Source organism: Dendrobates tinctorius, unplaced genomic scaffold, assembly GCF_039654945.1.
Source record: "Dendrobates tinctorius isolate UK_male_01 unplaced genomic scaffold, ASM3965494v1 ptg000098l, whole genome shotgun sequence".
NCBI lineage: Eukaryota > Metazoa > Chordata > Amphibia > Anura > Dendrobatidae > Dendrobates > Dendrobates tinctorius.
In genome coordinates this window covers 29,660,528-29,688,120 of record NW_027361766.1, presented here as the reverse complement: position 1 = coordinate 29,688,120, position 27,593 = coordinate 29,660,528, and the positions used below count along the sequence as shown (strand labels likewise).

At 42.5% G+C, this 27,593-nt stretch overlaps 1 protein-coding gene across 5 annotated transcripts in view; it reads right to left on the bottom strand.

The window, feature by feature from the left end:
- The window catches only part of LOC141099141 (C4b-binding protein alpha chain-like), a 243,872-nt gene that overhangs the window by 104,666 nt on the left and 111,613 nt on the right, over window positions 1–27,593 (bottom strand). For 4 of the 5 annotated variants that reach the window (XM_073587276.1, XM_073587279.1, XM_073587277.1 and 1 more), the window contains exons 6-10: window positions 20,705–20,784; window positions 18,100–18,279; window positions 11,649–11,831; window positions 8,848–9,030; window positions 8,655–8,751 (exon numbers count right to left, since the gene is read on the bottom strand). In XM_073587276.1, coding sequence (XP_073443377.1) covers window positions 8,655–8,751; window positions 8,848–9,030; window positions 11,649–11,831; window positions 18,100–18,279; window positions 20,705–20,784 — 723 coding nt within the window. The remainder of the gene's footprint in view (window positions 1–8,654; window positions 8,752–8,847; window positions 9,031–11,648; window positions 11,832–18,099; window positions 18,280–20,704; window positions 20,785–27,593) is intronic. The other variant, XM_073587281.1, reaches the window with a different exon arrangement.

The window sequence follows — 27,593 nt, the reverse complement described above, 5'->3', positions numbered from 1 at the left end:
GCGTTCAGAATCGCCCGATCTATCAATAAAAAAAGGATTAACCTGATCGCTAAACGGAAAAGTGAGAAAAAAAAAAATCGAGACAACAGAATTAAGTCTTTTTGGTCGTCGCGAATAAAGAGTGATCAAAAGAGCGTATCTGCACAAAAGTGGTATCATTAAAAACATCAGCTCGGCGCGCAAAAAATAAGCCCTCTACCAACCCAAGATTACGAAAAATGGAGACACTATGGGTATTGGAAAACGGAGATTAGACCTACCGGTAATGTTATTTCCAGGACGTCCTATCCTGACAGCACCATGGGAGTTGTCCTTCCTTCATCCTTATAGGGACAAGAAATGCACGAGAGGTTAAATGGTCCCCTCCCACTCTTCAGTGATTTTCCAAGTACCACACCAGTATGGATGCAATTATTATTTATTTAGATTTAGTACAAGCATATTATTACCAATACAAATCATCGGGAGGGAACTACCAGTGCTGTCAGGATGGACTCCTGGAAATAACATTACCGGTAGGTCTAATCTCCGTTTTCCAGGACGTCCTATCCTGACAGCACCATGGGGAATACCAAAGTAGGAATTCGTTTAGGGTGGGACTACTGCTTGTAGCACTTTACGACCGCAGGTCGTTTTGCTAGCTGCTAGCGTGTCCAATTTATAGTGTCTACCAAAAGTGGCTAGTGTAGTCCAAGTGGCGGCCCCGCATATTTGCTCTACTGAGGCTCCCGCCCTTTCTGCCCATGACGTCGCCACCGCCCCAGTGGAATGAGCTCTAATCCCTCGGCCTCGTATGCTGAGGAGATAATTGACTTATCCGCCCTGCCAGGGCGTGAGTAGATGCGCCTTTATCTTTATTTCTACCCTGTATTGGACAAACAATTTTATGTCCTGTAGCCACTCCTGAGTGGCCTCTAAGTAGCGTGTGACCGCTCGTCTGACGTCCAATGAGTAAAAGAATCTTTCTTTATCGTTTTCCGGGATGGGCAGAATGAGGGTAGGACTATCTCCTGGTCTAAAATTTTGGGGAGATACTACCTAAGGGAGGAATCCTGGGTTCAGTTTTAGTATTATGCAGTCATCCTCTGAATGTAGGAGTTCTGGACTGAAACAGCCTGGATCTCACCCAGCCGCTTGGCTGAGGTGATGGCTACCCAAAGGATGTTTTTGGGTTTTTTTTTGTGTAAGTTTGTGACATCATTCTCTGATATTGGCTCATATGGTGGTCTGCATAGAGCATTAAATAACTGATTTAGGTCCCACGGGGAACGGTTTTCCTTAACGTGGGTCTCAATCTCTGGATGGCCTTTGTAAAACATGTTATCCACGGATGAGAGGCCACGGAGAAATCAAAGAAAGTACTCCAAGCTGCTATCTGAACTTTCAATGTGCTTGGACTCAGACCTTTATTAAGTCCTGCCTGGAGGAAGTCAAGGATTTGAGGGATATATGAGCAAGACGGGTCTATGGGGATACTACCACCTTCTGAGCAGAACTTCCCCAAGATTTTGCAATAGATTGCACTCGGTAGCCGGCTTACAGCTGGTCTGCATCTTTGAGATCAATTGGTAGGAGAGGTCTCTGGATCTTAGGATCAGTCTCTCAGGATCCATGCTGCCAACTGTAGGGTCACCGGATCTGGGTGCAGAACTGGGCACTGGGAAAGTAAATCCTCTGGCGTTGGTAGATGGGCAGCCCTTCCTGAGCCATCTTCTTCAGAAGGGGGAACCAACTTCGCCCGGGCCCGAAGAGTACCACTAGCATCACCCACCTTCTTCCTGGATCTTCCTGAAGACTCTTGGTATTATAGCAATCGGGGGAAACCCGTATAGCAGTCCCCCACTCAATATCTGATTCAAGGCGTCGACCCCTTTGGATGGTCCGCTGGATTGAGGGAGAAGAATCTCTGTAGCCTGGTGTTCTTCCTTGACGCAAAGAGGTCTAGCTGAGGGGTCCACTCGGTGGCTCGGACTTCTTGTCCTGTTCAAATAGTCGGCTATGTTGTTCCTGGTGCCTTGCGGGTGTACCGCTCATATGGAGCGAACATTGTTCTCTGCCCCGGTGAAGATGTGAGCCGCCAGGTTCTGAAGCTTTCCCCCTGGTGGCGTAGGAAAGACACTGTGGTTACGATGTTTGACCTGGCTTACCTAAGTTGGCCCTGTAGACTCGACCGGCTTCGTTTTAGTGTCTCCCAAACTGCTCCTAGTTTGAGGACTGTGAACTGATGCTTCCGGGCCATGTCCCTGAAGGTAACTTCCTTTCAGATGGGCCCCACATCCTTTCCTGCTGGCGTCCGTAACGATAGTCCCACATGGTGATAGGATCCGAGGCACCCCCAGGCTGATGGTTCTTGTGACTGGTCCACCACTTTGGAGATGATTTTAGGCCTGAGGACGGCCAAGTGTCTTTGTCCAGAGAGGTCTGCCGTCTGTCCCACTTTGACCTGATTTCCCTTTGTAGTCTTCTCGTCCCATTACGCAGGGTATGTATGCTTGTCAGGGTACCTAGGACCTTCATTGCGGTTCTTATGGATATTCAATCTCGTCATAGCTGATGAACTTTTTTTTTTTTTTCCTTCCGGTAAACGAGATTCCTCTCTTGGAACCTAACATGATTCCCAGGAATTCTTTCCCCTCCCGGGGTACCGGGCTGCAGGTCTGACTTGTCTTGTTCAGGATTCATCTAGAATCTCAAGCGTGGCGATTACCAAGTCGAGTTGTCTTTTAACTCTGATGCTGAACTAGATATTACAAGGTAGTCGTCCAGGTATGGCACGATGATTAAGCCGCTTGTCTTAAGTGTGCCACGATCTTGGCGACCAGCTTCATGAACACCCGGGTGCTGAAGCTAGGCCGAAAGAACGAGCCTGAAATTGAAAATGGTAGTACCCGCTTCTTATTTCAGTGCAAATCGCAGGAACTTCTGAGAGTGAGGGTGGATGGGAAACTGATAGTATGCACTCTTTAGATCTATTGTGCACATTGTGGTGCTCTGATCTATCAGAGGGATGGTGGTTTTTCGGGACTCCAACCGGAATCTTCTGTATCGGACCCACTGGTTAAGTGGTTTTTAAATTTATAATGGTCCGACTCTCCCCCAAAGGGGTGTGAAGAGAGTTGAATAGAGGCCTTGACCTCTCTCAGTTCCTGGGACCAGAACCACTACTTCTGACCCTTGCAGATCTTTACGTCTGCCCATATAGGGTCTATAAGGGTTTTGGACCGGTATTGTAACTACAAACCGTGCTGGGGGGGGGCTTTGTGAATTCAAGGGTATAGCCCTGGGAAACTGTATTTAGGATCCACTGATTCTGGGAGATAAGCCCCCATGCCTCTGAGAAGTTTTTGAGGTGACCCCCTACGGATATCGAGCTGATCTTTTCCCTCTATCCTGGGAGCCAGAGGAGAACATTCGTGCTCCCTTTCTCATTGCGGCCTTTGAGCATTGTGAGGCACAGGGGGGAGGGGCCCTAGGAGGGGGGGTAATGTTAAGCGTTGGGTTCCTGACTCTGCACAGCAGGAATCCCCCTCCCCGGCCGTAGTGGAGTCTGCTCAGCAAAGACATTGTTCTCAGCATCCTGCTCAGTCTGCTACTGTTGGCTTGGTAAATAATATCTAGTGGATTGGAAGGGTCATGGCCCAGAGGATAGGGCCTCTGAAGGGAAAATATCCTTTTTTGATGTCCCTGGCCTTGCAGTATTTTATCTAAGACCAGCCTGAATACCCCTCCGACTGAGAAGGTATGGCACGTAACTTATTTTTCGACTGGTAATCCCTTGACCAGGTCTTCATCCCTATGGCTTGGCAAGCCAAATGGATAAAGAATTATTCCTGGCCGCGAAACGCACTGATTCGGCTGAAGCGTCCGCCAGAAATCCAGTTGTAATTCTCAACAGGGGAAGGCTTTCTAAGATATCACGTCTAGGGGTTTTCCCTTTGATCGGTGCTCTGGCTGGTCGATCCATAGATGCATGTATCTGACGATCAATGTGACTAGAAGAATCTTCAAAGGGAATTGAAAACTTCCGTGACACCCTGGCCACTAGGGGTGTCGATTTTAGGAACGTCCTCCCGAGTGTTAACCTGGTTAAAGGGTAGTTGAAGCCCAAGGACTCGAGGAAAGATGAGCCGCTCCTCAGCGTCCCCCCATTCCTCTAGAATCCTTGTACGGATATGGTCTTTAACGGGTGTATGACTGAGGAGGTAGCAGACCTGAGGCGGAGGCCTGGACCTCCCCCTCTGACCATTGTGCGCGTCTCAGCGGGGGAAAAGAGTCTTGTTTGCCTCTGACGAACATGAGGGTGCACTCTTCACATAGGGGTTTAAAGGTATGCCTGTCGATTTGCCCCTGGTCTACCCAGCCTCGCGCTGCCTAGCGGCTGACACCTGACGAGAGCAGTTACGCTGATGAGAGCAGTTACGCTCAGCCTAGAAGGGCCACCTGGTCGGCCCCCTGGTAGTTTGCCGACACAGATGGCGTTTATTGGATCTGCCCGCTTTCCTGGAGGTTGATGCTGCAGGAGTCGGTGCCATCTTTTTCTATCGTAAAGCACGGGAGCTTTTTGGTTAAAGCTCCTGTCTTATATATGTCATGTCCATCGTGCCCACTACTTACAGACATTGGTGGTTCTGTGTGATCGCTGCTTCCACAGCGTCTTTCCTGGTGGTGTACGGTAGTCTGTATGGCCGACCCCCCACCACTCTGTCCTACCTTGCCTTGAGTGGGTCGATTGATCCTCATGCTGTCTGCTGTCCCTGCGCCGCCATTCCGTTCCCGGCTCCACGCCCGGTGGGACGCAACCGGAAGTCGTCATCTGGCGCCCGGAAATGATGCGGCCGCAGCCCTCGGGATGATGCGGCATGTGACGTCGGGAGCCGAGAGCCCCGCTGAGGGGAAGCGGCTCCGAGTCCCGGAGCAGCGCTCCACGGGATGCCTGGCGGAGAACCCCCCTTAGGGGGGTGCCGCCCCGGACCATCGGACGGGAGAAGCTTGGCCTTGGACCCCGATCCCCCTGTCCCCTTGGTAAGATTCTGACTATCCTGTGGATGCCGCAGCTATCTTCCTCCGCAGCACTCTCGCGCCTGTCCTTACAGGGACAGGAAAAACACTGGAGAAGTGGGAGGGGACCTTTTAACCTCTCGCGCATTTCCTGTCCCTATAAGGATGAAGGAAGGACAACCCCCATGGTGCTGTCAGGATAGGACGTCCTGGAAAATTTTTTTTTTTCTTTAGCAAACTTTGGAATTTTTCTTTCACCACTAAGGCCTGTTTCACACTTCCGTTTTTTCAAATCCGTCAAAATCCGTTGTTTTCCGTAAAAAAACGGATCCGCCATTTTTTGCAGGATCCGTTTTTTTTTGTCCCATAGACTTAAATTACGGTTACCGCGGATCCGTCAAAAAAACGGATCCGTTTTTAAAAAAACGGATCCGTTTGCATCAGTTTCCGTCAAAAAAACGGAAACGGATCCGTTTGGCGGACACAAAAACGGAAGTGTGAAACAGGCCTTAGATAACAAATAACCTAGAAATGTTTCGTGTCTATGAACTCGTAATGACCTGGAGAATCATAATGGCAGGTCAGTTTTAGCATTTCGTGAACCTAGCAAAAAAGCCAAACAAAAAACAAGTGTGGGATTGCACTTTTTTCCCAATTTCACCGCACTTGGCATTTTTTTCCCGTTTTCGAGTATGGTAAAACCAATGGTGTAGAGTCAAAAGTGCAACTCTTCCCGCAAAAAATAAGCCCTCACATGGCCATATTGATGGAAAAATGTAAAAGTTATGGCTCTGGGAAGAAGGGGAGCGAAAAACGAAAAACTAAAAAAGCTCCGGTCATTAAGGGGTTAATAACATTGCAATGAAAAAAAACCGGCATCTAAACATCCTACAAGAGCTTCTTCTCAGAACGATCTCGGATTAATTTGGGGATGAAGAATGCTTTTTCCAGCAAAATGGAACCCTATTGTCACAAGGCAAAAGGATTTCAGTGTACAAAATATTAAAAGTTCTCAATGAAATTAAGACTTAGGGTAAATCCTCAAAAAGTAAGTGGCCAAACAAAAACATAGAAATTGTGTTCAACTTCAAGCATCGATTAGACAAGAATGTGTTGCCGTCAGTGAGGATTCGGCACAGAAGATGATATCCAACATGTCAGTGCAAATTATAATTTGCTATAATTTATTACAAAAGGTATGGAAAAATAAGGATCAACACAGTAATATTAAGTCTTTGCATAAACTTCATGCATTTGTCAATAAAAGTGTAAAAATGTTTGAAATGCTTATAACTGTACTTCACCAACCATAGAAACATCTGACTAAAAGATGTAAAAACAGTGAAGCAGCAAGCTTTGTCAAAACTAATTTGTATCAGTCTCAAAAGGTTTGGTCACTTCTGTACAGTGGCTGATACAATATTTTGAGAGTTAGTGTACAAGATCGTATTGCATAAGAGGGGTGTAGCTTACAAGGTATTCATATATCTGTATTTATCTGTGTATCTGTGTGTGTATGTATATGTATATATATATATATATATATATATATATATATATATATATATATAAACCAGAAATGAATTCCGGATGTGCCTAAAGCAAGAGCATGATAAGAATTTACATCGTTCCTCAAATTACATACCAATACAGTGGGGAAAATAAGTATTTGGCACCTGATGACGGCGACGTCTGGTCGTTGAAACGCGTTGTGGAATAAAGTTACTTCTCAGCACTCATTGGCGCTCCCCTGACCGTGTTCATTTGCATCCTCTAATTTTAACCAAAGAGCTTTCTAAGGATGTCAGGGACAATATCATAGACCTGCACAAAGCTGGAATGGGCTACAAAACCATACGTAAGGCGCTGGGTGAGGAGACAACTGTTGGTGCAATAGAAAATTAATGAAACAAATACAAAATGACTGTCAATTGAGAGCACCGTGCAAAATCTCAACTCGTGGGGTATCCTTGATCATGAGGAAGGTGAGAGATCAGCCTAAAACTACATGGGGGGGAGGACTTGTTAATGATCTCAAAGCAGCTGGGATCAAAATCACCAAGAAAATCATTGCTAACACATTACACCGCAAAGGGTTAAAATTCTTCAGTGCCCTCAAGGTCCCCCTGCTCAAGAAGACACATGTGCAGGCCCGATTGATGTTTGCCAATGAACACCTGGATGAATCTGTGAGTGATTGGGAGAAGGTGCTGTGGTCAGATGAAACAAAAATTGAGCTCTTTGACATTAACTCAACTTGCTGTATTTGGAGGAAGAGAAATGCTGCCTATGACCCAAAGAACACCGTCCCCACTGTCAAGCATGGTGGTGGAACCATTATGTTTTGGGGGTGCTTCTCTGCTAACGGCACAAGACTACTTCACCGCATCAATGGGAGAATGGATGGAGCCATGTACCGTAAAATCCTTAGTAACAACCTCCTTCCCTCCGCCAGGACATTAAAAATAGGTCGTAGCTGGGTCGTCCAACAAGACAATGACCCAAAAACATACTGCCAAGGCAACAGAGGAGTGGCCCAAAAAGAAGAACATTAAGGTTATGGAGTGACCTAGCCAGTCTCCAGACCTTAATCCCATAAAAAACCTATGGAGGAAATTGAAACTCCAAATTGCCAAGTGACAGCCTCAATATCTTAATGATTTAGAGATGATCTGCAAAGAAGAGTTGACCAAAATGCTTGCCAACAAGGGTTTTGCCACCAAGTATTAAGTTTTGTTTGCCAGAAGGATCAAATAAATACTTATTTCTCCCTGCAAAATGCAAATAAATTTATATAATTTATGCAATGTGATTTTCTGGATTTTATTTTTGATATTCTCTCTCTCAATGTTAAAATTAACCTACCCTGAAAATTATAGACTGTTCATGTCTTTGTCAGTGGGCAAACTTACACTATCAGCAAGGGATCAAATACTTATTTCCCCACGGTTTATAATATTTAACATTTATATGAATAAGGGTAAGTTCATGCAGGGCGTTTTTTTTCTACAGGAAAACCTGATTTCTTGGCAGGAAAGAAGCTGCGTCAAAAAACGCAGATTTAGGTGCGTTCTTGGTGCGTTTTTTTCATGCATTTTTGTGTCACTTTGTGCATGGTAATAAAGTTGAGTTTAGTTAATATATATCAGTGTTCCCCAACTCCAGTCCTCAAGAGCCACCAACAGGTCAGGTTTTAGGGATTTCCTTAGAATCGCCTTCCTGCTGGTCATGACTTTTCTGCACAAAAAAAGCACCAAGTAATGACACCTGCGTTTTGACAGCGTTTTCTTCCAAGCCAATGGATGAAAAACTCTGCAAAAATGCTGAAAGAAGTGACATGTTCTATGTCCAAAAAACAAAGCAAAGCACAAAATCCTGATCACACAAAAATCAATGTGTGTGCATGAGATTTCTGAAATCTCTTAGGCTTTGCTGGTAATGGAAAAAGCAGCGGACAATTAGCATAAAAAAACCATGAAAAAAAACTGCAGTAAAAAAGTGTGAACTTACCCTTAATCTCACAAATTTTTCTGTAATATTAACAACATACAACTTTCAACAGAGTTTACCAGTAGTTTAAGACATGCAATAGCAGTCACTTTTACAGGACTTTAAAAGTTATAAACATGCATGAGTGCCGGTAAAATATAACTTACCCTTCCTGACATATATAGTCTACTCTGTGTCCAAAAGTGAATTCTGATCCTATCCTTTTTGCATTATTTACTTTCCCGGGATCACCACAAGAAATAGCTGCAAACAAGATGCAATTTTTCATCTTAGAATTATATTGCCTACGCCAGCCTTCCCAAGTTCGTGTCTGGTTTATGTGTAATAAAAGTGACTTACGTGAACAAAACATAGCAAGCTCAGTCCAGCTTCTTCCGGAACAAGTGATTTGATTTTGATTAACATAAGGATCCCTTATGTATCCTGGCTTGCATTTGTACAACACAGTGGTTTTATCAAAGTAGATAGTAAAGGTTTCCTCAGGCTCCGCAAATGTATAATTGCGAGGAGTAGCACAAACAGCTAAGAAATAAGTAGCAATTTAGCTATAAAACAGACTATTAATATTACAATTAGTATAACAACATGAGTAAATATATATTATTCAGAGGTATTAAATGACAGACAAAACCTACCAGAACATTACAAATTACTATAGTCTAGGCTTACACTAGCATTACTCAACATTATACAACATTTTACAAGTATGGCTGCATATTTAAATGTGCAAATGAGTTAACATTTTACTGCAAAAGGCAACAGTAAGGGTTAAAACACATTTAAGTACTTTTTTTTTTTGCAAAAGTGATGCACAAACGATATGACTGCCTTGTGAATGCAGCCTGAAAGCATTAAGCGCAATAGCTAGGTTTGTTACCGACTAAAATGAACAAAAATCAGGCCAACCACAAGGCTCTGCTTGCATGAGCAGATGCATTTCTTGCAATGAATGCCGACCGTTGATGTAGCACTTAACTAAATAGAGATGCATTATTTATTTACAAAAGAATCCTGTGAGACACAGACGACATATTAATTCTATATTAGAAATCTAATTCTGCCATTCACGATGTTATATACCATAATCAAAGAATTACCAATCATATTAACAAGTTCGAGGACTTGAACATAGGGTCTTTTTTTTTGCCAGAGAAATGCAGGAAAACCTAAGAGAAAAGGTGTCCCTGACATCTTCCAGTTGGATCTGCTCCTGTTAACAAGAAATATGTAGCCCTCTTACAGACTTCATATACAAGCGCAGAATGCGGAGACGCAAATGTAGCCAACTAGTTTTAGCTTCCAAGCCAGAGATGTGAGTGAGGCTGGGTCCATACTTTCTTCTACTAAACACATATTAAAGATACAAAAGCCTGGTGAAAGTAATTGGATAGACAAATTTCCTAACATCATGATTAACACTCAGCGTAACCAAATATAAAATATTATTACATTTTAAAACATATTAGCCCGTGTGAGGTTTGTACAGGATAATCAAAGGACAGTATTTACCCTGATACATGAGATGCTGGAACAGTTTTCCTAAAACTTGTGCTTGTCTTCTGTTCAGGAACTTAAGAAACACTATGCAGGCAATGCTGAAAACATGAATTCAATTTGTTTTGTCACTTTGGCCATTGTCTGTGCACTGGTTTCATACACTTTACCCTTTCAGTAAACCACCAGTGGAAGCTTCATTTAAAGGGAATTTGTTAACAGTTTTTTGCTACCCCACCAAAGAACAGCGTGATAGAGAGACAAAGGGGCCCGTCACACATAGCGAGATTTTGTGACACATCAGCAATCTCGCTAGCGATCTCCCTGTTTATGGCACGCATCAGCAACTGGCCCCCCGCCGGGTATCGCTGATCATGCAGGAATGTCCTGGGCCATTTTTTGATTGTTGGTCTCCTGCTGCGTGTGGCAGCGGGAGACCAACGATCAGCGAGCTGTAAGCAGACGCTGGGAGCTGGTATCCAAGGTAAATATTGGGTAACTAAGCGAGTGCGGCGCTTAGTTAACTGCTGTGTACCTTGGATACCAGCGTGCTTGCACTGGGAGATGGTATCCAAGGTAAACAGCGGGTAACTAAGTGCCGCGTGCGCTTAGTTATCCGATATTTACCTTGGATACCAGCGTCCTCGCTGGTCCTAATCACTGGTGAGATCTGCCTGTTTCACAGCTCACCAGCGATTATATACCGATGCACCAGCGATCCTGACCAAGTCGTATTGTTGTCGGGATCTCTGGTGCATCGTTTGGTGTGACGGGACCCAAAGATCCTGATTCCAGTGACATGGCACTTACTGAGCTGCTTGCTGTTATTTTGATAAAATTACAGTTTTATCTGCTCAGATCTAGCAGTTCTCTGAATGTTCAGCTCTGTATAATCCCGCCCACACCACTGATTGGCAGATTTCTTTCCATATACAGTCAGTTGTGGGGGAAGACCCGGCAGCTGGTTTACTAGTCTTCCAATGATAAAATCACTGTTTTATCAGCAGGAGGTTATCAAAACTACAGCAAACACCAAGTATACAAATAACAACAGATCACCAGAACGGAAATCAAAAAACACAAATATCCTGAACTAAAAAGTAAAAAAAAAAAAACTGCAAATAATGCATAAAGGTAATAATATTGTTTTTTTTAGATCACCAGAACGGGTAGTTGATCATAATTGGTGCAGTGTATAAAAGGATCCTTGGTCCAGTTCTCATGTGAAGCAATTCAGTATATCCAAAAAGGTATACAATCTGCCAAAAAAACTCTTATTTTCTTAAAATCATTTATTGTTATGCTCTAAAATATAAGTAGTTAAAAGCAAATGGATACACTTATCCTACATATTTCAAGCATTAAAAGCTCTTAGTAAACAGTGACTAAGCGCTTTTAATACTTGAAACGCATAAGATATGTTTCCCTTTGCTTTTTGGGTGGATGCTAGATACCAGTTTAGATATACCACGTAAATTACACATCATTGGCATCAGGATCATTGCCCCTACATTATGCTGCTCTCATATTAGGAGGCAAAACACTGGCGACTTTCTCTCTTTAGGGTGGAAGTGTGCATTCCCTTACTGCAAGGACCCCAGTACAAGCTGCACATATGTATACTAGCAGTAATAAAGTATACTCACTCAGACATTTGGGAATCTCATGTGACCATTGACTGTCAACAGTGCATGTGATTGAACCGGAACCTTTCATGACAAAGTTATCTTGACATTCGAATCTCACAGCAGAATTCAATGTATATGGGCCAACGAACCCTGACACTCTTATCCCATTTTGCACTGGACCTAGATCTGGACAACTAACAGCTAGAAATAAAAAGAAGAATAAAAAAGTTTCAAAAACATATGAGAATATACTCTTTGGGTTGTGCACCTTGTTCATTTAGCTTTCCACACGCAAATATTAAACACAGTCAGGCCCAGGTCATTCTCTGTCCCCATCTATTGTGAGTACTGAGTTACTAGAGTTAGGAAACCATCCTGACTGGGTACAGCATGTGGTGGTAGAATGGTTTTTACGCTGTTTTGATATAAAAAAAAAAACAACTATTTTATTTTTAAAAACATTTACCTTTTTTTTTACATTACTTTTTCTTGTCTGCTTATTTTAGTACTGGAGTGCTATCACTGATGGATGTTCCCTTCCCCTAGTAATATACCTGTCAGCTGTCTTCAGCTTCTCCTGGCGCTCCTCCGGTTCTTCCCCGCCATCTTGTGACCACAACTTTTAACTGACCAGTACTCAGAGGCAACAGTCACAAGCTCTCAGTGTAAGTCTATGAGCGTCTTTAAGCCTCTCATTGACCTACTTTTTGACACTGGGCTTCATACAGTCTGATCAGAATGTTAAACTAAGTTTTATATATTTTTGCCAAGCGGCATTAGATCAATGTATGATTTTTGGGTGTGCTGTCCATTCTCTTTTTTAGCATATTGCAATACCTGTCCTTTTTTTTTATTTTAGGATATGCAATTTTAATTAGCAGGAGACTGCAAAGGTGGTGAAGCCTATTTTTTCTCTCATTTGAGAGCTTGAGGAAGGCGAGTCCCAATGCTCCTTTCATTTGGTGTTGGTGCTGTATGGCGTCATTGTTGCTGTATTTTGTGTGCTTGTGTGGTGGAGCGGTCTGGAGTCATGGGGACTCAGTCTTGCAGTATGGGCGCTGTGAGGCACCAGGCTACCCGCCCTGCTGGTGCATTGTCGCTATGATGGTGGTTAGCGAACAACGCCACTCCTTTAACCCCTTAATCCCATGTGACGTACTATCCCGTCCATGTGCCCTGGGACTTAATTCCCAGGGACGGGATAGTATGTCACAGCGATCAGCGGCGCCCACGTGGTGAGCGCCGCTGATCGCGGCCGGGTGTCAGCTCATTATCACAGCTGACACCAGGCACAATGTGTCAGGGGCGGTCACGGACCGCCCCCGACACGTTAACCCCTTGCACACCGCAAACAAACACGATCACGGTGTACTGGGGGTTAAAGGGAAGCATCGGCAGGGAGGGGGCTCCCTCCGTGCTTCCCTGAGCCCCCCACAGCAGCGCAATGTGCAGCGCTGCTGCAGGGGTCTCTTTCCCTACAGGTCCCCGGATCCAAGATGGCGACGGGGACCTTCGGGGGCCTGTAGAGAGCTGCCTTCCTCAGTGCCTGCAAAGCGCAGGCATGAGGAAGTCTGCGTCTATGCCTGTGACAGATCGATGATCTGTCACAGTGATCTGTGATGTGACAGATCAGCGATCTGTCACAGGACAGTGATGTCCCCCCTGGGACAACCTAATAAAGTTAAAAAAAAAAAAAAAAAAAAAGTGTAAAAATAATTAAAAAAATAAATAAATAATAATCGCTAAATAAATTAGAAAAAAAAAAATTCCCCAATAAATTAATTTTTTGGAAATAAAAAAAGAAAAACAACAATAAAAGTACACATATTTGGTATCGCCGCGTCCGTAACGACCTGTCCTATAAAACTGTCCCATTAGTTAACCCCTTTAGCGAATCCCTTAAAAAATAAAAATAAAAAACGAAGAAAAAATAATGATTTATTATCATACCGCTGAACAAAAAGTGCAATAACGCACAATCAAAATGACGCATATAAATATCCATGATACCGCTGAAAACGTCATCTTGTCCCGCAAAAAACGAGCCACCATACAGCATAATCAGTGAAAAAATAAAAAAAGTTATAGCTTGCAGAATAAAGCGATGCAAAAATAATTATTTTTTATCTAAAATAGTTTTCATTGCATAAAACCGCCAAAACATAAAAAAAGACATAAATGAGGTATTGCTGTAACCGTACTGACCCGAAGAATAAAAGCGCTTTATCAATTTTACCGCACGCGGAACGGTGTAAATGCACCCCCCAAAAGAAATTCATGAAACGCTGGTTTTTGTTCATTCTGCGTCTCAAAAATCGGAATAAAAAGCGATAAAAAAAAGTTACGTGCCCGAAAATGGTACCAATAAAAACGTCAACTCGTCCCGCAAAAAATAAGACCTCACATGACTCGGTGGGTCAAAATATGGAAAAATTATAGCTCTCAATATGTGGTGATGCAAAAACTATTTTTACAATAAAAAGCGTCTTTTAGCCTATGAAAGCTGCCAAACATAAAAACCCGCTATAAATAGTAAATCAAACCCCCGTTATCACCCCCTTTGTTAGGGAAAAATAATAAAATTAAAAGAAAATTTATTTATTTCCATTTTCCCGTTAGGGCTAGAGATACGGTTGAGATTAGGGTGAGGGGTGGAGTTAGAATTGGGGGTTTCCACTGTTTGGGTACATCAGGTGCTCAAAACAACTTTTGGGGTCCAATTTCTCCTGTTACCCTTAGGAAAATAAAAAATTGGGGGCAAAAATATCATTTTTGTGGTAAAAAATGAATTTTTTATTTTCACGCCCGGGCTCTATAAACTTCTGTGAATCACTTGGGGGTTCAAAGTGCTCACCACACATCTAGATAAGTTCCTTATGGGGTCTAGTTTCCAAAATAGGGTCACTTGTGGGGGGTTTCCACTGTTTAGGTACATCAGGGGCTCTCCAAACGCGACATGGCGTCCGATCTGAATTCCAGCCAATTTTGCATTGAAAAAGTCAAACGGCGCTCCTTCCCTTCTGAGCTCTGCCATGCGCCGAAACAGTGGTTCCCCCCCAGATATCAGGTATCAGCGTACTCAGGACAAATTGCACAATAACTTTTGCAGTCCAATTTCTCTTGTTACCCTTGGTAAAATAAAAAAAATTGAACCTGAAGTTTTTTTTTTGTGAAAAAAAGTTAAATGTTCATTTTTTTTTAAATATTCAAAAAATTTCTGTGATGCACCTAAAGGGTTAATAAACTTGAATGTGGTTTTGAGCACCTTAAGGGGTGCAGTTTTTAGAATGGTGTCACTTTTGGGTATTTTCTATCATATAGACCCCGCAAAGTGGCTTCAAATCTGATGTGGTCCGTAAAAATAAAATGGTGTTGCAAAAATGAGAAATCGCTGGTCAATTGTTAACCATTGCAACTTCCTAACAAAAAAAAATTTTGGTTCCAAAATTGTGCTGATATAAAGTAAACATGTGGGAAATGTTACTTATGTTTTTTGTGTGCTGTATCTCTGTGATTTAAGGGCATAAAAATTCAAAGTTGGAAAATTGCGAAATTTTCAAAATTTTCGCCAAATTTCCGTTTTTTTCACAAATAAACGCAAGTTATTTGAATGAAATTTTACCACTAACATGAAGTACAATATGCCACGAGAAAACAACGTCAGAATCACCGGGATCCATGGAAGCGTTTCAGAGTTATTACCTCATAAAGGGACAGTGGTCAGAATTGTAAAAATTGGCCCGGTCATGAACGTGCAAACCACCCTTGGGGCTTAAGGAGTTAAAGGAAATAAAAGTTAGGAGGAACCATTGAGAGGTTCGCCGTGACGTGCCAGTGGGCTTCATACCGCCTGATCAGAATGTTACACTAAGAACCTCATATTCTGGTATATATATTTTTATCTAGCGGCATTAGATCAACGTATGATTTTTGGAGGTGCGGTCCATTCTCTTTTTTAGCATATTACATTGAGATAGGACTTCAGACTCAACCAGCAAACTCTGGAGCAATCAAGCAGGTTAAAACTAGCAGAAGACCGACCAAAGCTGTGCCGATAGGAGAAGAAGACGGCGGCTTGGTATGATACTGACAGTAAAATAAAAAATAAAATGCTGGAGTTGTGCTTTAACCCTTGAGCATAAAGATTTTGTGATACCTATTGACTGTCATTTCATTCAAATAGATCTTGCAAGAGAAAGAAGCATCAGCGTCTGTGTGTTAGCCAGGCTGTACATCCACAAGTACTACCTGGTCAGTGTCATCATTACCATCATCATCAATGACTTGCGTTTAGTTGCTGTCTGGCTTTTTTTTCCCAAATGAGCAGGTAATATCACTTCATGTGATAAAGAGCTTTGGCTTCTAGACTATTGAAGCTGGAACATCCATGGTTATTTTTTCTCCAGTAAAGCCTGCAGAGTGCCAAAGAATCATCTGGTGGCAACGTGCAAAAGAACGGCCACATACAGTTGTGGCCAAAAGTATTGACACCCCTGCAATTTTGTCAGATAATACTCAGTTTCTTCCTGAAAATGATTGCAATCACAAATTCTTTGGTATTATTATCTTCATTTAATTTGTCTTAAATGAAAAAACACAAAAGAGAATGAAGCAGAAAGCAAAACATTGATCATTTCACACAAAACTCCAAAAATGGGGCACCCTCAGCCTAATACTTGATTGCACAACCTTTAGCCAAAATAACTGTGACCATCCGCTTCCGGTAACCATCAATGAGTTTCTTACAATGCTCTGCAGGAATTTTAGACCATCCTTCTTTGGCAATCTGCTCCAGGTCCCTGATATTAGAAGGGTGCTTTCTCTAAACTGCCATTTTTCGATCTCTCCACAGGTGTTCTATGGGATTCAGGTCTGGACTCAATGCTGGCCACCTTAGAAGTCTCCAGTGCTTTCTCTCAAACCATTTTCTAGTGCTTTTTGAAGTGTGTTTTGGGTCATTGTCCTGCTGGAAGACCCATGACCTCTGAGGGAGACCCAGCTTTCTCACACTGGGCCCTACATTATGCTGCAAAATTTGTTGATAGTCTTCAGACTTCATAATGCCATGCACATGGTCGAGCAGTCCAGTGCCAGAGGCAGCAAAGCAACCCCAAAACATCAGGGAACCTCCGCCATGTTTGACTGTAGGGACCATGTTTTTTTCTTTAAATGCCTCTTTTTTTCTCCTGTAAACTCTATGTTGATGCCTTTGCCCAAAAAGCTCTACTTTTGTCTCATCTGACCAGAGAACATTCTTCCAAAACGTTTTAGGCTTTTTCAGGTAAGTTTTGGCAAACTCCAGCCTGGCTTTTTTGTGTCTCGGGGTAAGAAGTGGGATCTTCCTGGGTCTCCTACCATACAGTCCCATTTTTCAGACGCCGACGGATAGTACGGGTTGACACTGTTGTACCCTCGGACTGCAGGGCAGCTTGAACTTGTTTGGATGTTAGTCGAGGTTCTTTATCCAACATCCGCACAATCTTGCGTTGAAATCTCTTGTCAATTTTTCTTTTCCGTCCAAATCTAGGGAGGTTAGCCACAGTGCCATGGGCTTTAAACTTCTTGATGACACTGCGCACGGTAGACACAGGAACATTCAGGTCTTTGGAGATGGACTTGTAGCCTTGAGATTGCTCATGCTTCCTCACAATTTGGTTTCTCAAGTCCTCAGACAGTTCTTTGGTCTTCTTTCTTTTCTCCATGCTCAATGTGGGACACACAAGGACACAGGACAGAGGTTGAGTCAACTTTAATCCATGTCAACTGGCTGCAAGTGTGATTTAGTTATTGCCAACACCTGTTAGGTGCCACAGGTAAGTTACAGGTGCTGTTAATTACACAAATTAGAGAAGCATCACATGATTTTTCGAACAGTGCCAATACTTTTGTCCACCCTCTTTTTTATGTTTGGTGTGGAATTATATCCAATTTGGCTTTAGGACAATTCTTTTTGTGTTTTTTCATTTAAGACAAATTAAATGAAGATAATAATAACAAAGAAATTGTGTTTGCAATAATTTTCAGGAAGAAACTGAGTATAATCTGACAAAATTGCAGGGGTGTCAATACTTTTGGCCACAACTGTACAAGATGCTCGCATCTACGACTAGCTAACATGACCAGGATATTCAGATGCTGTTTAATCTCCTCCACCAACAGCACATGAGGCATCCCATACTCCAGAGCTCAATGCAGAATTCACCGGGACCTGCAAACTTAAATTTGCCTCTGTCAGTTCACGGTGGATTGATTAAAAATAACCTGCAATTAGGATTCATTTGACGTTACGTTTTCGCGCAAGTATGTATATAATTGTATGTAATAACAGAATACTTATATATTTGAAAAGTCTGTCCTGGTCATGAACCTAAAAAGTGGATGTGGCAGGAAATAGTCAGTTTGCCACATCTATTGTTTGTCTTCTAATTCTTAAAATCGAGGAAGAATAGGAGAAAAACAGAATTCTGACCTTTACAAGTTGGGGAACTAACACTCCATGTTCCATCACTAGTGCACGATGCAGAGGACAGTCCAATAACATGTAAACCTTTACTGCATTTAAATGTCACGGCATCCAAGTAAGTGTATTCATCCTTCTCCGGGTCATATGTTCCATCAGTTGGCTTATCTGGTGCTGGGCAGATAGAAGCTGGAAACAAAGAAATAAATTGTCTTTGTAAGGACAAAGAAGTAGGTGCTATCACCATGAAACACAAGAACATTATCAATTAAACCGGTAGTAATGAATACTATCACCATATGCCCCTGTCTGTATATGAAAGATGATGGGTAAAGCCCCCGTTACACATAGCGATATCGCTAGCAATATCGCTGTAACGTCACTGGTTTTGTGACGCAGCAGCGATATTGCTAGCGATATCGCTACATGTGATACTTATCTCTGACCGCTCCCCCGCTGGTTATCGTTGATCGCGCGAGAAGGTCCTGGCCCATTTCTTGTCGGGCGCTTCCTGTGGCGCCGACAAGCGACGCGTGGACACGGGCAGGAGGACGTCAGGATCGCCGCGTCTGACAGGTAAGTAGCGACCCCCGACCCCTGCTATATCGCTGGTGAGATCTGCCTGTGTGGCAGCTCACTAGCGACCACTTAGCGATGCACCAGCGATCCATATCGTTGCCGGGATCGCTGGTGCATCGCTAAGTGTAACGGTACCCTAAGTGAGTATTCTGCCAAGTTTGAGGCAGTTCTAACTTGTCATACCACAGACTACTAGAACAAATTTCAAAGTAAATTTCTTGAATTAACAGGTATTTATTGGAATAAATATTTATTGCAAAATATGACAAGATTTATAAATTGCCTTTCCTGTAAGGATATGTATATGCAGTGGAATGTTCCCACAAGCATTTTCCATTTTGATGTTCGTGGGAAATGCACACTATCATTCACATGGACACATTGCTTACATGTCGAAACCACAGTAGGCCATCATAAGCTGGAAAGCCCCATTAAATCCATGTGGGGGTAAACTGCATGCAGACCTGTGGCAGTTCAAACTGCAAGTCTGTGGCAAAAATCTGACTGTCAGCTTTGCATACATGCCACAGATTACATTGCAAATACATGTCAATGTCACTGTACCTTTATACAGTAATTATATAAAACATCTAACTTTCAACTCAATCTCTTTGCGCTCTGAGGAACATAGAGCTGGTTGTAAGCAGTTTTTTGCAGACTGTTATGGAAACAATAATGAATATTTTAAAATTTTAGCTACTGACAAGTTTAGCATTTTTACAGTCAGGTTTTAACAACATTTTAGGGAAAATGAGTAACAGACCAGCAGCCAATGAAATTTATGGGCAATTATTCACTTACAAGTTAGGGGGCTTATTTAGAAGTGTTGCCCTTTGCACTGGATTTCTGCTTTGGATAATAAAATGGAGGGTGCCAACTCATATGCTTCCCCACATCCTTAAAGGGAAACTGTCAGCAGGATTGTGCACAGTAACTTACAGACAGTGTCAGGTTGGCACCGTTATAATGTTTGCAATGACATCTTGGTTGATGAAATCCGTCTTGTGGATGTGGTTTATCTTCATTTTCAGTTTTGAGTTAATGACATGCTCGTGCTCCGGGGTGGCCTGTGGGGGTGTGTGTGGGGGCGGGGGGGTCTTCACATGGTGCTCTGCTTAGGTATTCATCAGTATGGCTTCTGACAGGTCACTGATCCCCCAGTGACCTGCCCCCTAGTTTACATAATGAATATTATATATATCTTGGGGGAAAAAATCCTTTTGCAGGCAGGCGCTGGCACCAGCGACGCAGCATGATCACATATGTTTACACATTCATTATGTAAACTAGGGGCAGCTCAGTGAGGGATCAGTGACCTGTCAGAAGCCATACAGATGAATAGATTATCAGAGCACCACATGACGACCCCCGCCACAGCCCCCGTAGCATCAGCATATCATTAACCCAAAACTGAAAATAAAGATTAAACAACGCTTTGGACGCAGTGCATGTTCGCTGCGTCCAATGTGCTGCAGTCTATTTAACTCAGGTAAATCCGCATGTGTTCACTTAACCATTTGGATTTACCGCATCCAATACATTCTATTGGTGAAATTTCTCTTGAGAAGACTAGAATCACCGCAAGAAAAATTGATATGCTGTGGTCTGGAAAGATACGCCTCATGTCCGCAGGCATCTGTGGACGCATAATGGACATGGGATTTCTTGAAATCCCATCCACAATGCCGTCACAGCTGGCCACTGCGGATTAGACGCTACATAAATACGTAGCCCCAAACCTGCTGCAATTACTGATCACGGGCGCATACCCTGATGGGAGTTTCACTTTGCAAGTCTGTTACATGTGTTTACAATCCAGTGGCCACCAAAGAAAATAACAACTGCTATGTATTGAACCCCTACCAATTTCATACTGCTCTGACCAGATGAGCCCTTTATCAAATTTACCTCTATTTTTGGGCAGGCTCTGGCAGTTTCTTAATGACATACTGTATGCATCCTTTATATAAAAAAAAAATAAAAAAAAAAATACAAAAGTCTAAGGAAAACCTGTTAATTTAACTATTCAGATTACCATCACATTGAGGCAAAACATTAGTCCATTTTCCATCTGTGTGGCACTCTCGATAACCTCTTCTGTTTGATAAGCGATAACTGAAAAAATAAAATAAAAACATGGTACATGGACGTGTCAAAGTAAGAAAATTTAGACATTTTATTTTAGAAAACTAAAATTGTAACTACAGTAAAGGGTTTTAAAAGGGGGTTTCAACTTACTTAAAAACAAAATACCGTATATACTTGTGTATATGTCGACCCGAGGACCCTAATTTTGTCACAAAAAACTGGGAAAACTTATTGACTCGACTATAAGCCGAAGGTGGGAAATGCAGCAGCTACTGTTAAAATTCAAAACTAAAAATATATACCAACAAAAGTAAAATGTTGGCCCCATAAGATGCTACATATTAAAATATGCCCCATATAAGGCTGCAGAAAGGTTAATGGTGGCCCCATAAAGATGCTACAAATCAATATACTGTATGCCACATATAATGCTGCACAAAGGTTAATGGTGGTCCCATTACATGCTCCATATTAATATATGCCCCATATAATGCTGCTGCGATTTAAAAAAAAAAAAAAAAAAAAAAAAAAGACACTCACGTCTCCTTGCTACACGCTGCTCCTCAGCGTCGCCGGCTCTGCAGTGACTGTTCAGGCAGAGGGCGCACAATAAACACGTCATCGCGCCCTGTGACCTGAACGTCACAACCAGAGGACCCGGGAGACTGAGCACAGCGGTGGAACGGAGACAGGTGAATATGGCATGGCTTGCCCTCCCCCAGTCCTACTCACCCCTCCTGGTGTCTGCATATCCGGCTCTGCTATATTTCAGTCCCGGCATCTGCATCTCCGTTCCTGTATTCTTCCTGTGCTGGTCAGATGGTACCGCTCATTAAAGTCACGAATATTCTCACCACCCCTATGGGAGTTGGAGACAAGTCCATATTCATGACTTTAATGAGCGGTACCACGTGACCAGCACAGGAAGAAGACAGGAAGGGAGATGCAGACGCCGCATAATGATGCACAAAGGTTAATAGTGGCCCCATAAGATGCTCCATAATATATGCCCCATATAATGCTGCACAAAGGTTAGGGGTGGCCCCATAACATGCTTCATATTAACCCCTTAGCGACGGAGCCAAATTTTTATATAACTGGATATTTATTGATTTTCCAATAGAAATTTACAGAATGATAACACATCAAGATACAATGCATGTAATCATTCAATGTAAAACAGTTAAACATAATAGAGACAAATATAATTGAGAAGACAGTGAAACACGAGGGAGGGAAGGAGGAAAGATCCCAGGGAAAGATGGCACATTTTGCTGAGTAAATATCGATACTAAGCCTTCCGAGCCCAGTATACGTCCCACAGATTTCACGTTGCTTCAAAATTTTCAAACGTATTATTTATTAAAGCAGTGAGATGTTCCATACTTTGTATGTCCTGTATGTGGGAGTGCAACTCGTTAAGTGACGGAGGATAAGCCAGCCTCCACTTCCTTGCTATTAAACATCTTGCGGCTGTGGTCAGATGTAAAAGAATCTGCTGAATCCTACTTCCAATCTGGAATGGGGGGAAATTGAGCAAGTAGAATTTAGGGTCTAATGGAATATGAAGACCCGTAACTTCGAAGATTAAAGTTTTGACCCTACTCCAAAACCCTTGTATAATTGAACAAGTCCAAAAAATATGGGCTAGGTCTCAATCATCAGAACCGCATCTCCAACATTGCCCAGATATATTAGGATTAAATTTATGCAGTAACGAAGGAGTATGATACCAAAACATAAGTAATTTAAACTGGTTTTCCTTATACGTATAACAAGTGGAAGTCTTAGTTGCCCTCCTCCAGACCCCCTGACACACACCCGGAGAAAGAGATTCCCCCAAGAAACCCTCCCACCTGTCCATATAGGATTGTCTTGGAGACTCCTCCGGATACGGGTCTAATAAAATCCTATAGATATCAGATATAAGACCCTTGGTCGATACTCCTGCCCTGCAGAGTCTCTCAAAGCGGGTTGGTTTGGAGACTACTAAGGAAGAGTAAAGAGACTGCATATAATGCCTAATTTGTAAATACCGATAGAAAGAGTTTGAAGGTAAAGGTACTGTCACACTTAGCGATGTACCAGCGATCCCGACCAGCGATATGACACGGTCAGGATCGCTGGTACGTCACTAGTGAGCTACCACACAGGCAGATCTCACCAGCGACATCGCTGGGGACGGGGGTCGCTACTTACCTGTCACACTAGGCGATCCTGCGTCCTCCCGCCCGGCTCCACGCTCGTCTCTCCACAGGAAGCGCCGCAGGAAGCTGACGACGAGAAGCGGTCCAGGACGTTCTCGCGCAATCAGCGATAACCAGCGGGGGAGCGGGTCGTAGGTAAGTATCAGACACAGCGATATCGCTAGCAATATCGCTATAACATCACAAGTTATAGCGATATTGCTAGCGATATCGCTTAGTGTGACAGTACCTTAAGTCGAAGCACGATTGTATCTTATCAAGAGGTAACAAGGATCTAGAGTGACTATCAACTATATCAGCAAAACAAAAAAGTCGCTTATCAAACCACAACTTAATCAAGTTCCCCCTAAAGCTGTCTGGTAGTTTGGGATTAAACAAAAAGGAGGTTAGTGGAGAGCATTTCGACATCAGTGGGAATTTTTTCATACAGGTATTCCAAATCCTCTTAGTGAAAGCTATTGGTCCCAACGTGTGTGAGTCGAGTTTATTTGAGGTAGTTACCCATAGATAAGAGTTGCGATGGATTGGAGCCATCCACAACTTCTCAATCTCCATCCACCTAGAGAATGCTCTAGGTGCAGACCAGGCTGGGATAAATCTCAAATGAGTTGCCCAATAATATTTGGTAATATCTGGAACACCCAAACCTCCTCTATCTCTGCTAGCTAACATAATTTGGTTTTTGATCCTGTGCCTTTTATGGGTCCAGATAAACTGGATGATAGAAGACTGAATACCCTTCAGGTCTCCAGGAGGGACCACAATGGGGAGAGTCTCAAATAAATATAGTAGCTTAGGGAGAATAGCCATATTAACCGCTGATATTCTCCCAAATAGGGATAGTGGTAAGTTATTTTATTTATTAAGTATTTGTTTCAATTCCGAAAACAATTGGGGGTAATTATGTTTTAATAATAAGTTGTATCTAGGGGTCAGCTGCACTCCCAAATATTTCAGGGCAGTCTCCTGCCATTTGTAGTTATAATTACCTTTTACGACGGAGCCAAATTTTTGAAATCTGACCAGTGTCAATTTATGTGGTAATAACTCTGGAACGCTTCAACAAATCCCAGTGATTTTGAGATTGTTTTTTCATTTCACATTGTACTTTATGATAACGGTAAAATTAGGTCAATATATTTTGTTTTTATTTATAAAAAATATCAGAAATTTGAGAAAAATGTTACAAAATTAGCAATTTTCAAACATTGAATGCTTATCCCTTTAATCCAGATTGTCATACCACACAAAAACATTCATAAATAACATTTTCCACATGCCTGCTTTACATCAGCACCATTTGTAAAATGTTCTTTTATTTTGTTAGCATTTTAGGAGGTTTAAAAATGTAGCAGTAATTTTTCATTTTATCAAGGAAATTTACAAAAAAAATTTTTTAGGGACCTATCCAGGGTTGAAGTGACTTTGGGGGTCCTATATATTGGAAAACCCCAAAAGTGATACCATTTTATAAACAGCACCCCCTGACATATTGAAAACTGCTGTCAGGTAGTTTATTAACCCTTCAGGTCATATTCAGGAATTAATGCAAAGTGGCATGACAGAAATAAAAAAGTATATTTTTACCACATAAATGCAGCTAACTTCTGAACAGGTTACAACAGCCGTCAGGCTCTAAGGCCGCTATTTGGTCGTGAATTGCCATGGCAAACATCAAGAACACACAATCATGATCTCAAGGTGCCCATGGGGATAAAGAGGAAGCCCCCACACTCTGTTAACCATTTATATGATGTTGTCACTATTAACAGCAGCATCTAAGGGGTTAAAATGATTTGGACAGTGCAAACACTGATGGTGGCTGATGCAGAAATTTGTCAGCTATAGTGTACAGCCGACAGCTATTCTCTTATATCTCACGTCAGTTAAAAGAAAAATTGGCGGCCATTGAGGGGTTAATAAATGCCCCATATAATGCTGCACAAAGGTTAATGGTGGTCCCATAACATGCTCCATATTAATATATGCCACATATAATGCTGCTGCTGCGATTTAAAAAAAAAAATGACAATCACCTCTCCTTGCTGCACGCAGCTCCTCAGCGTCGCCGGCTCTGCAGTGACTGTTCAGGCAGAGGGCGCACACTAAACACGTCATCGCGCCCTCTGACCTGAACGTCACAGCCAGAGGACCCGGAAGACTGAGAGCAGCGGTGGAACGGAGACAGGTGAATATGGTACCATGTGACCAGCACAGGAAGAAGGCAGGAAGGGAGATGCAGACGCCGGGACTGAGATGCAGCAGAGCCGGATATGCAGACGCCAGGAGGTTGAGTATCATGTCTCCTGCTCCCCCTCCCCAGCCGGCTTTCTGGGTGTATGACTCGTGTATAAGCCGAGACGGTCTTTTTCAGCCCAAAAAAGGGGCTGAAAAACTCAGCTTATACATGAGTATATACGGTAAGTCCTTAAATCTGCTTTAATTAGTATGTTACAAATATAGTTCAGGTTTTCAAAGTGCCCTGACCTTCCTCTACGAGCCTTGGTCTCAGGTGCTATTCTTCTGTCTATGTCTAAGGGCCCCGTCACACATAGCGATGCACCAGCAATCCCGACAACGATATGACCTTGTCAGGATCGCTGGTGTGTCGCTACATGATCGCTGGTGAGCTGCCAAACAGGCAGCTTCACCAGCGATCAGCACCAGCGACAGGAGGGTAGCAAGCGACACACGTCGCTTAGCTACCCACTGTGTACCTTAGTTACCAGCGCGCTGGTGCAGGGAGCTGGTAACCAAAGTACACATCGGGTTTCTAAGCGGCGCGCGGCACTTAGAAACCCGATGTGTACCTTGGTTACCAGCTCCCTGCACCAGCGCGCTGGTAACTAAGGTACACATCGGGTTTCTAAGCACTGCGCACCGCTTAGAAACCCTCTGTTTACCTTAGTTACCAGCTCTTGCTCGCTGCCATTCCAGGACGATCAGCGATACTGGCAGGGGGGCCGGTCGCTGGTAAGTGTCACACACAGCGATCTCGCTGTTGCGATCGCTGTTGCATCACAAAACTTGTGACTGAGCAGCGATCTCGCTAGCGAAATCGCTATGTGTGACGGGGGCTTAAGGCCTCATTCAGATAGACATCTGTGCATCAGTGTCCGAGTATGGAACGTGATTCATGGGCTGGCCACGAGTCTCCAAAACTTGACAGCCTCAAAATGTGCCTATGAGGCTGTAGAGCTTAGGTCGGGAGACCCAAGGCCAGATCAAACAATCACAATGTGTTGGGACCGTGTTTCACGTTTGTCTGAAATTGTCCTAATACAGTTGTTTTAACTCCATCATGTTCTAAGTATAGTAGTGTATATACCACATAACCCATTCACGCTACAGGACGTGAAGCGTACAGGAGCTGAGCACACTTCACACTCATCTGTCTCTACCAGCAGCAATCAATGCTAAACGACAATCACTGATGCTCATTGAATATCACTACATCTGTACTAGTCTGAGTTATCAAAACAGATTATTTCCACCGTATTGCCCGAAAGCAAAAAAATTACCAGAATTGCTGTTTTCCCCAGACACGACACTTTTACCCAAAAAGCGATCAAAAGAAAAAAGAAAAAAAAAAAAGCAATCACTTGCACAGCTCCATCAACGGAAACAAAGAGACAGGTGACAGAAAATGGCTTCTACAAAGTTTTCTACAAATTTTTGAAAATTTTTCACAACCCCCAAAAAAACAACTATATATCTAAGTTTGGTATAATCATATGGGCCTGGAAAACTGTATTGTCAGGTAATTTTTACCCAAAAAAACAATGGTGGAATTCCCCTTTTTTCTCCATTTCACAGCACTTTTTTCCCCGTTATACAGCACATTACAGGGTAAAATTTAAAACTACTCAGCTTATTAAAAAACAAACAAAAACGAGCCTTTATACTACTATATTGACAGAAAAATAAAAGTTATGACTTTCTGTGAGAATAGGATGAAAAAAAACAAAACAAAATGGAAACAAAGTTGGCTGCAGCTTTGAGGGGTTAATGATTATATCATTATAAATGTAAAGTGATAAGGGATGCCCATTATAGAATTTGCGTAAGTGTTTGTAAGCCAAAACCAGAAGTGGAGCCTATAGAGAAACCTGTAATTAAAAGAATTTGACACTTATGTTTTGGAGAAACGCCTGCATTTGGCATACAAATACTAATCAAAAATACTGATGTGTGAATAAAGCCCCACACGTAATTTGTGATTTCATTAGTGAATAATAAATTTTATTCACAAAATACTGGTGATCATTTATCAATAATGTGGTACTTTTCTCTACAGAAAATGGAGTGGAAAGCTAAGATGAACTAGACCTTTGGTATAAAAGGATTGTTCTAATGTACCCCTTAGTGACGGGCCAATTTTTAAAATTCTGACCAGTGTCACTTTATGTGGTGATAACTCTGGAACGCTTCAACAAATCCCAATGATTTTCAGAATGTTTTTTCGTGGCACATTATACTTTATGATATTGGTAAATTTAGGTTGATATGTTTTGTGCTTATTTTTTAAAAAAAAATATCAGCAATTTTACAAAAATGTAAAAAAAAAAATGGAATTTTCAAACTTTGAATGATTATCCCTTTAATCCCGATATTCACCCTACACAAAAA